At 42.2% G+C, this 11,056-nt stretch overlaps 1 protein-coding gene across 1 annotated transcript in view; it reads right to left on the reverse strand.

Annotated features, from left to right (window-relative positions):
* Positions 1 to 1,572: 1,572 nt before the first annotated feature.
* LOC110529367 (glutamate receptor ionotropic, kainate 2) overlaps positions 1,573 to 11,056 on the reverse strand; it is a 165,354-nt gene continuing 155,870 nt past the window's right edge. The window contains exons 17-18 of the mRNA XM_021611507.2: positions 10,596 to 10,849; positions 1,573 to 4,582 (exon numbers count right to left, since the gene is read on the reverse strand). Of these exons, the coding sequence (XP_021467182.1) occupies positions 4,418 to 4,582; positions 10,596 to 10,849 (419 nt within the window). The 3' untranslated portion in view covers positions 1,573 to 4,417. The remainder of the gene's footprint in view (positions 4,583 to 10,595; positions 10,850 to 11,056) is intronic.

Below are 11,056 nucleotides of genomic sequence, written 5' to 3' on the forward strand. Positions count from 1 at the left end.
AGTACTCCTAATAATCCTGGCATCTGGGAAACTAAGACAAGGTGGGGTTAAAAACAACACCAGAGGCAGATGACCAGGAGATGAACCCAGAGTGGATTATGATGCCCCTTGGTCTGCATGGGAGGGGTGGAACCAGCCATGATTAAGCATTTTTAGGTATACTATATAAGGGCGGAAGGTGGTTAGAGCGTTGGGCGTTGAGCCAGTAACCCGAAGGTTGCGGGATCGAATCCCTGAACTGACAAGGTAAAAAATCTGAGCAAGGCAGTTATGTGGATGTTGATTAAGGCAGCCCCCTGCACCTCCTCTGATTCAGAGGAGTTGGGTTAAATGTGGAAGACACATTTCAATTGGACAACTGATTATGTATCCCCTTTTCCTTATAAAAACAACGCTGCATTTCTGTAAATGTTAAGCTCTCAGCAACACACACTTCAGAGTGTGCCGGTCGACGGCTTAATTATTGCAATGATTAATCTATGTTAAATAAAGATGATTGCTTGAATAATTGTCTAAGTCTCACTCAGTATTGAAATTTCCACGACACACCTAACTTGAAGGTTACCTACCTAAGAGCTTCATAACATATTCAGAGCTCATACACGTTGCATCCAAAGCAGTGCATATGCTATAAAACACATCAAACAACTGCAATACATGACAAACAGTATAAACAGTTGTGGACATATGACATTTGAATGTACTGTTTGTGAATGCAGTATGTTCGGGTTTTGAATATGTTATGTGTTATAGGTCCTTATATAAGTATCAGGTACCCTAATATAGGAGGTACCCGATAACTAACTGACCCATGATGTTTTTCCCAACCGGTGGCGATCCACTGTAAGGCTGGTGTGGGCAGAACAGGCACCTTCCTGGCCTGTTACCTGGACCTGAAGAGGCCTCAGTGGGGACGAAGCCATGGCCCTGCGCTGACACACCAGGGAGGGCTCTGTGGAGACCCATGGACAGGAAAGCTTTATCAAGGAGTTCTATACGCACGCTCGCACTTGCACTCGCACACACACACACACTCGCACACACACACACACACTCGCACACACACACACACACACACACACACACACACACACACACACACACACACACACACACACACACACACACACACACACACACACACACACACACACACACAGTGTGGGACCCATGGACAGGAAAGCTTTATCAAATAGTTCTATAGTTAGTATAGTTCACACACACAGACATGTTCTTGTTATTCATGCATCAGAATGACTTAATTGTGTGGACTTAGTTGAACATCAGACAATGTGTAGATTTTATCTTGCACGGACGTCCACACACACACACACACACACACACACACACACACACACACACACACACACACACACACACACACACACACACACACACACACACTCGCACACACATACACACACACACACACACACTCGCACACACATACACACACATACACACACACTCGCACACACATACACACACATACACACACACTCGCACACACACACACAGCAACAATAAAGGTTAAACAGTTTACAAAGATAAATATAGTATCAAAAACAAATGAATAGTTATGAGTTTTATTTATTATATATTTTTTTGTAAAACCTTGCATCAATGTCAAATAAATTATATTACCTCATTTTTGGGGGGAAAATACAATTGGATATTTTCTGATAAATCTTCCAAATTATTGTTCAACCATTACACGTTGTACCACTGAATCTAGCAGGTAGAAAATGACAAGCAAAACCAACACATGGAACCCCCTCTATTGTTCCTAAATGGTTTCTTTAAATTACTCATAAATCCTACTTTCATTCATTCTTGTACAGCACAAATATTTTCAGAAACATCAACCTTTGTATTTTGCATTTTATTTTCTGGGGATGGAACCTTTTAGGAATGAAACGCTCCGCGGTGAAGTTTCCCCTTCCCAATCCTAACCTCAAAGGGCAACTGAACGCAAAAAAACGACTTCTCTGTGCAGCATCGATATTAGTCAGAAACATTTATTCCAGTGCCACTTGATTAAAAAGTGTAAGTAGAATCATTTGGGTCAGTATATTCCAAAACTGAATTTTGTGAGATTTGTGTAACTGAGGTTGTCACAAATTACAACAGCGTTTGGTTTGGATTACATGCCCACAGGATGGTAACACCTAGGGAGATCTGTCCAATCATAGCAGTGAACCTCCAGACAGTGAGACAACGCTGTCCATTATGCAGAGCCTCGGACTCAGACTGGTTCACATAAGACAAGACATCAGCAATGTTATGTTGAAAGAAGACTTGGCCCCAAAGCCCTTTAAAGAGTGGCTGTTTTCTGATGTGTTTCATAGTGTCTGCAAGTGTTTTGGGAAAAAAGACATTGAGATGATGCGCACTTGCATCTCAACTGCCACTTGTGAATATTAAAACCCGTTCTCGAGAGTCTTGTGTCCAGCCGCGACCTGTTTTGTAACGTGATTCCCTATGAAACACTGCCAGATAAACAGACTGCCAGACCCACACTGTGGTAATAGATAGTGAGAAAGTTGTAAAAAACTAATTGTCACCGAAGCACGTCACGTCACCACTCACCAGCGGCTTGATAAGCTGATTTAGCTATCGTGGCCTGCCGGCTCTGTGTGCCTGCTTGCTACTACTAACGAGCTTCATTGACATACACAGAGATGGAACTTATCTAGCTAGTGATTTGGGGCACTGATAAACACTGTGTAGCAGCTTGTGCTTTACTTACGATAGCTCAACAGCTTGCTGATGAGTTGTAGACGTGTTCTCAGAAATCAGTCCTGAGCGCAGACAGCAGCAGCTGTCTCAATACTGTCTGCAGTCCACTGACTTTTTCATACACATCTTTTAACTTTTGAAATACTGCACCAAAACCTTAGAAATATGTATTTTGAGGAAGTGCTAGTGGCTATATTGTTGCTATCGTGACTCAAGAGGGACAAACAACAGTAACTGCAAGGGTACGATAAAGTGAACATAACACACCCACATCGAACAACAACCCCAAGACTCAAATCTCGTTTTTCTTAATTAGCAGCAGAGAAACATATGGAATCGGTGAGTTCAGCCGCTCTTTAACCATTAGTGGGAAAATGCAAAAGTGACCCACTATCAGCATCTAGGGGCAACTTCATCCTACTCTGAATGAGCACACCCTTCATCTTTCATGACCATTGATAGATAAAAGACTGGATAGGTTTTTACCATATTGCTTCCACCTGTCAAGTCCTACCAGATCAGTGGTCATAGAGAAAAGGAGTTCAAATTATTGAGACAACCACTGTGTAGCTATGTAAGCCAGGTTTAGTAGGGAGATGGGGAGGCAGCTGTAGAACGGCCCCATGGAGCAGACAGTGTGGCCCTATGACAGAGGAGGAGAGAAGGGCCCTACACGGCACAGTGAGGAGGCCCCAGACCCGGGGAGGGCCCTGAATCACCAGTTGACAGAATTAGGAGTTGACACCCCAAGTTGGCACCCAAGTTGGCACCTGCTACATACACTATGTGAAGTCCACAGAGAATGCTACTCTGATAGAAAGTACTACAAAACTTTGTCTGCATACAAAAAGAACATTTTTTTGTTTGTTGTAGAAATGCTGCCTTTAAACAGTGGATATTGACACCAAATGGCAGACTGTAATGTTATTTTTGACACTGTACAGCATGTTTGTGGAGGCAATGAAAGTAATATGTCAGTTCTTTATGATGGCCGAACGTTGTCACAATGAAGGCATTACAGAAGATAAACAATGAGTATTAGGGAGATCAATCAACATCAATGATTTAAAATGAAATAAATACATATTTTAGAAACTGGCTATCCTCTCTATTTACTTTATACAGTTCTTATTCAACATTTGGCACTTTGTAACATTCCGTATCATTATCACCTGTAGTGAGATCCATTTTGATCGACTGGACACACACACAGATTTGACAATAGTGTAAATGACATCAACAGAAAAACAACAACTCATTTCTTGGGATGTTATGGTCTCAAGGTGTAGTGTGATGCTCAGGTGTGTTTCTGTGTGTGTGTGTGTGTGTGTGTTGAGTCACTGACTGAGAAGACAGTCTCAACAGACCTGCATTTTGAGTTCTTCCCTTTTAATCCCCATTGAGATCCATCTCAAAGATCCATCCACCTCACAATTCTTTAACTTGTACCCACAATCCTCCAAAAAGTCTCTTTCACAAAGCGTCGGTCACAGTGAGGTGACAGTCTACATTTCCACAGGAAACATCTCTACTATACTAAAAAAGCTGGGGGCAAATGCAATATAGTTTCGGGTTACGTTAACATTGCGTCAACATTCATTCAACCCCTCCAGATCCTCTGGCTGTGTATTTGACCGTGACGGGTGTTTTTGACCTTCTCTTGACCTTTTGACCCCCATCACGCCATGGTCTCCTTGCCCGGCAGTCTCCTGTCATTCAACGTATGCATGTTGATGACCTCCTCGGTCTTAACAATGACCGGCGGCTGAGGCTTCTGTTTGAGGCGCCGCTGGCACTTCAGGGAACCACGCAACTCATCCACCATGACACTACAGAAGGAGCGCTGGAGAGGGGGATAGGGGAGGGGAGAGGGAGGAAGAGGGTTGAGGGTAAAATACGTACAGAACTGGCAACATTATCTGACAAACAATCAGTCTATGTAGTCCATGCAGGAATCACACCCACACTGGAGTTTGTCAGTACCATGGTCTAACCCACTGATACATTGAGACTACCCTGGTAGAGGGTGATAGTAAGAGAGGGAGGGAGAGGAGGAGGATGAGGGTATAAGGGGAGGGGAGAGTTGTAGAGAGGTTGAGGCAGAGGAGAGAAGATGAGATAGCGAGAGGACGGGGTAGAGGGAGGTGAATAGTGAGAGGACGGGAAAGAGGGAGGTGAATAGTGGGAGGACGGGAAAGAGGGAGGTGAATAGTGAGAGGACGGGAAAGAGATGTGAATAGTGAGAGGATGGGAAAGAGGGAGGTGAATAGTGAGAGGACAGGGTAGAGGGAGATGAATAGTGAGAGGACGGGGAAGAGGGAGGTGAATAGTGAGAGGACGGGAAAGACGGAGGTGAATAGTGAGAGGACGGGAAAGAGAGGTGAATAGTGAGAGGACGGGAAAGAGGGAGGTGAATAGTGAGAGGACGGGAAAGAGGGAGGTGAATAGTGAGAGGACGGGAAAGAGGGAGGTGAATAGTGAGAGGACGGGAAAGAGAGGTGAATAGTGAGAGGACGGGGAAGAGGGAGGTGAATAGTGAGAGGACGGGAAAGAGGGAGGTGAATAGTGAGAGGACGGGAAAGAGAGGTGAATAGTGGGAGGACGGGAAACAGGGAGGTGAATAGTGAGAGGACGGGAAAGAGGGAGGTGAATAGTGAGAGGACGTGAAAGAGAGGTGAATAGTGAGAGGACAGGAAAGAGGGAGGTGAATAGTGAGAGGACGGGGAAGAGAGGTGAATAGTGAGAGGACGGGAAAGAGGGAGGTGAATAGTGAGAGGACGGGGTAGAGGGAGATGAGTAGTGAGAGGACGGGAAAGAGGTGAATAGTGAGAGGACGGGAAAGAGGGAGGTGAATAGTGAGAGGACGGGAAAGAGGGAGGTGAATAGTGGGAGGACGGGAAAGACGGAGGTGAATAGTGGGAGGACGGGAAAGAGAGGTGAATAGTGAGAGGACGGGAAAGAGGGAGGTGAATAGTGAGAGGACGGGAAAGAGGGAGGTGAATAGTGAGAGGACGGGAAAGAGGGAGGTGAATAGTGAGAGGACGGGAAAGAGAGAGGTGAATAGTGAGAGGACGGGAAAGAGAGGTGAATAGTGAGAGGACGGGAAAGAGGGAGGTGAATAGTGAGAGGACGGGGAAGAGTGGTGAATAGTGGGAGGACGGGGTAGAGGGAGATGAATAGGGAGAGGACGGGAAGAGGGAGGTGAATAGTGAGAGGACAGGAAAGAGGGAGGTGAATAGTGAGAGGACGGGAAAGAGAGGTGAATAGTGAGAGGACGGGAAAGAGGGAGGTGAATAGTGAGAGGACGGGAAAGAGGGAGGTGAATTGTGAGAGGACGGGGAATAGGGAGGTGAATAGTGAGAGGACAGGGAAGAGGGAGGTGAATAGTGAGAGGACGGGAAAGAGGGAGGTGAATAGTGAGAGGACGGGGAAGAGAGGTGAATAGTGAGAGGACGGGAAAGAGGGAGGTGAATAGTGAGAGGACGGGGAAGAGGGAGGTGAATAGGGGAGAAAGGAAGCTGGCAAGGAGACAGGGGAAGAGTGGGAAGTGAAGAAGGGGAGAGGGATGTGGAGGACAGAGCGAGAACATGAGAAAAGAGGGTGAGAGAACATGAGAAAAGAGGGTGAAAGAACATGAGAAAAGAGGGTGAAAGAACATGAGAAAAGAGGGTGAAACAACATGAGAAAAGAGGGTGAGAGAACATGAGAAAGAGGGTGAAAGAACATGAGAAAAGAGGGTGAAACAACATGAGAAAAGAGGGTGAAAGTACATGAGAAAAGAGGTGAGAGAACATGAGTAAAGAGGGTGAAAGAACATGAGAAAAGAGGGTGCAAGAACATGAGAAAAGAGGGTGAGAGAACATGAGAAAAGAGGGTGAAAGAACATGAGAAAAGAGGGTGAAAGAACATGAGAATAGAGGGTGAAAGAACATGAGAAAAGAGGGTGAAAGAACATGAGAATAGAGGGTGAAAGAACATGAGAAAATAGGGTGAAAGAACATGAGAAAAGTGTGCTTTTACCACCACCTTGGTGGTCTGGAGGACAAAACATTTCTTATAACATTGTAACCTCATAACATAACACCGTAACCTCATAACATAATATCGTAACCTCATAACATCGTAACCTCGTAACCTCATAACATCATAACCTTATAACGTTGTGTAAGCTAATCCAAGTTTATAATTTGTTGTTGTTCTGATTAAAGAAGCAATAAAACTGGCCTTCTTTAGACTAGTTGAGTATCTGGAGCATCTGCATTTGTGGGTTCGATTACAGGCTCAAAATAGCCAGAAACAAACAACTTTCTTCTGAAACTCATCAGTCTATTATTGTTCTGAGGAAATGAAGGCTATTCCATGCGAGAAATTGCCAAGAAACTGAAGATCTCGTACAATGCTGTGTACTACTCCTTTCACAGAACAGTGCAAACTGACTCTAACCAGAATAGATAGAGGAGTGGGAGGCCCCGGTGTACAACTGAACAAGAGGGCAAGTACATTAGAATCTCTAGTTTGAGAAACAGATGCATCACAAGTCCTCAACTGGCAGTTTCATGAAATAGTATCCGCAAAACACTAGTCTCAACATCAACAGTGAAGAGGTGACTCCGGGATGCTGGCCTTCTAGGCAGAGTTCCTCTGTCCAGTGTCTGTGTTCTTTTGCTCATCTGAATCTATTATTTTTATTAGCCAGTCTGGCTTTTTCTTTGCAAATCTGCCCAAAACAACAGTTTTCAGCTGTGCTAACATAATTGCAAAAGGGTTTGCTGATGATCAATTAGCCTTTTAAAATGATACACTTGGATTAGCTAACACAACGTGCCATTGGAACACAGGACTGATGGTTGCTGATAATGGGCCTATGTAGCTATTCCATTAAAAATCTGCCTTTTCCAGCTGCAATAGTCATTTACAACATAAAAAATGTCTACACTGTATTTCTGATCAATTTGATGTTATTTTAATGGACAACAAAATGTGCTTTTCTTTCAAAAACAAAAACATTTGTAAGTGACCCCAAACTTTTGAATGGTAGTGTACACTACACTACACTACACTACACTACACTATTCATGGCTTGCATGTTTCGTCAGAATAATGTTTTGAACGTTCATTTTGGACTAATGCCCAACTGTGCTTTCTAATCAATGCATCGAGCGCTGATGAAGTTTTTATCAAGAGTGCCTTACAGTGGCTTGGAAATACAATGCATTCAAAAGGAGGCAAATCATTAGTAGGAAAACCTTTTTCATCATTTTGATAATGCCAGATTGACTTTAAATGCAGTGTAACGTTAGATAGTTAGCTAAGATTGAGGGGAGGACACTCGTTAGCAATGCTATCTATTTTTTTTTGAACTTTGCTGGCTAATGACAACATTACCTTGTCTAAAGTAAATTTGATGACATGATAATGCTGGCAAAGTTGTTTCCTGCTAAACATTTGATTATTTTAGCAGTGTCATCGTATTTCCAGGCACTATAGTGTACTTTAGACTAAACAATCGTTAGCTGCCGTCCATAATGGCTGGACTTATCAAGACCTTAGGGCACCACATGGCGCCGCCGGGTAGAGGGCGGCTTGAGAACATTCATAACAATGGCATGACAACGCGAACGAGTGACGGAGGTGCAATATGTGAATACTATGCTATATCACACTATACTATGCTACATATACTACACTATTCTATACTACTTCACGGCATTATACTACTACACTACATTATACAGTTCACTATACTATAATACGCTATGCTACACTATATTATACACTACACTATACTATACTACTACTACTACCATACTACGCAATGCTACACTATACTATACACTACACTATACTACTGCACTATACTATACTATGCTATACCACACTATATTATACACTACAATATACTATACTACTACTATACTACACTATACTGTACTATACACCACAATATACTATACTACTACACTATACTATACACCACACTACAATACTTTGTTATACTATACTACCACACTATACTATACTACGCTATACTGTACACTATGCTATACACTACACAACTCATTCACAAGCAAATGCCATGCTATTTTATAAAGGGCTGTGAACCAGCTGGGAATACCTTTTATATCAGCCTTTACGTAGTCTGGTATGATTTAGCTTGTACATGGTTTTGGAGGCATCTACAGTAGCTTCAGAAAGTATTCACACCTCTTGACTTTTTCCACATTTTGTTGTGTTACAGCCTGAATTTAAAATGGATTAAATTGCACACAAAAAATTGGGACACTGGCCTACACACAATGTCCTATAATGTCATAGTGGAATTATGTTATTTGAAATGTTTAGAAATTAATTAAAACTAAAAAGCTAGAATGTCTTTATTGAATAAGTATTCAACCCCTTTGTTATGGCAAGTAAACATCTTCAGGAGTAAAAATGTGCCTACCAAGTCACATAATAAGTTGCATGGACTCACTGTGTGTGCAACAATTGTGTTTAATTAACATCTCTGCACCCCACACTTACAATTATATGTAAGGTCCCTCAGTCGAGCAGTGCATTTCAAATACAGATTCAACCATAAAGACCAGGAAGGTGCCTTACAATGCCTCGCAAAGAAAGCCATCCGATTATCCCTTTGAGCATGGTGAAGTTATTAATTAGGCTATGGATGGTGTATCAATACACACAGTCACTACAAAGATACAGGCGTCCTTCCTAACTCAGTTCCCGGAGAGAAAGGAAACCGCTCAGGGATTTCACCTTGAGGCTAATTGTGACTTTAAAACAGTTACAGAGATTAATGGCTGTGATAGGAGAAAACTGAGGATGGCTCAACAACCTTGTAGTTACTTCATAATACTAACCTAATTGACAGAGTGAAAAGAAGGAATCCTGTACAGCAAAACAAAGCTATTAACATTTTGTACTGAATGTTTGGGGCAAATCCAATTCAACACATTACTGAGTACCACTATCCATATTTTCAAGCATAGCGTTGGCGGCATCATGTTATGGGTATGCTGGTAATCGTTAAAGACTGGGGAGTTTTTCAGGATAAAAAAGAAATGGAACAGAGCTAAGCACAGGCAAAATCCTAAAGGAAAATCAGGTTCAGTCTGCTTTCCACCAGACACTGGGAGATTAATTCAACTTTCAGCAGGACAATAACCTAAAACACAAGGACAAATCTACACTGGAGTTGCTTAGCAAGAAGACAGTGAATGTTCCTGAGTGGCCGATTTTGTTTTGACTTAAATCTTTTTTTGGCTTAAATCTATGGCAAGACTTGAAAATGTTGTCTAGCAATGATCAACAACCAATTTGACAGAGTTTGAAGAATTTTGAAAGTAATAATGTGCAAATATTGTACAATCCAGGTGTGCAAAGCTCTTAGATACTTACCCAGAAAGACTCACAGCTGTAATCACTGCCAAATGTGATTGTAACATTTATTGACTAAAGGGTATGAATACTTATGTAAATGAGATATTTACGTATTTTATTTTCAATAAATTTGCTTACATTTCTTAAAATATGTTTTCCCTTTGTCATTATGGGGTGTGTAGATGGGTGATAAATAAATATATTGAATCCATTTGGAATTCAGGCTGCAACAAAACAAAAGGTGGAATAAGTAAAGGGGTATGAATACTTTCTGGCACAGTACACAGTTTTTAAGAAGACCTTATACATGTTCTATGACACCTACACTGTAAAAGAAAATTATGTTTTTACGGTAACTTACTTACCTGTAAGTTACTGTTAATTTACTGTTACCGTAAATTCCAAATAAACTTTGGTTTAACAGTACATTAGTTTAAAGTGATATAATGCTCTACGAAGCCTATAAATCTCACCTTCTCCAGTTCTGCGTTCTGTTTAGACTTGTACAGGACCTCCCCGACGGCCACAAACACAGACAGCACCAGCCCCGCAGCCAGCACGATGAAGATACCCCCGATGTTCTGCACCCCCAGAGCGCTAGCCTCCTTATTTTTCTCATCCTCCGGACAACCGTTCCCCCTCCACCACTTCTCCTTCATCATGTGCAACTTCCCTTCTTCCTGCAGTTGCAGGATCGCTATGGTGATCTTGTCCCGGTACGGAGAGCCTGGAGGGGACAAAAAGGACAGAAGATCTGAGAAACTATATAAATAAAACCGCAAAGTGAATTAATTTGTTTTGAAATGAATTAATTTAAAGACTAGGTATTGTTCAGTGCCTATATATTACATAGTATGCTTTGCGATGGTGATTTTGTTAGAAAAATGTTAGAAGATCAGATAGAGTTTTTCAAGAAAAAGGGCATCAGATTGGC

Source organism: Oncorhynchus mykiss, chromosome 8 (genome assembly GCF_013265735.2).
Source record: "Oncorhynchus mykiss isolate Arlee chromosome 8, USDA_OmykA_1.1, whole genome shotgun sequence".
Lineage (NCBI taxonomy): Eukaryota > Metazoa > Chordata > Actinopteri > Salmoniformes > Salmonidae > Oncorhynchus > Oncorhynchus mykiss.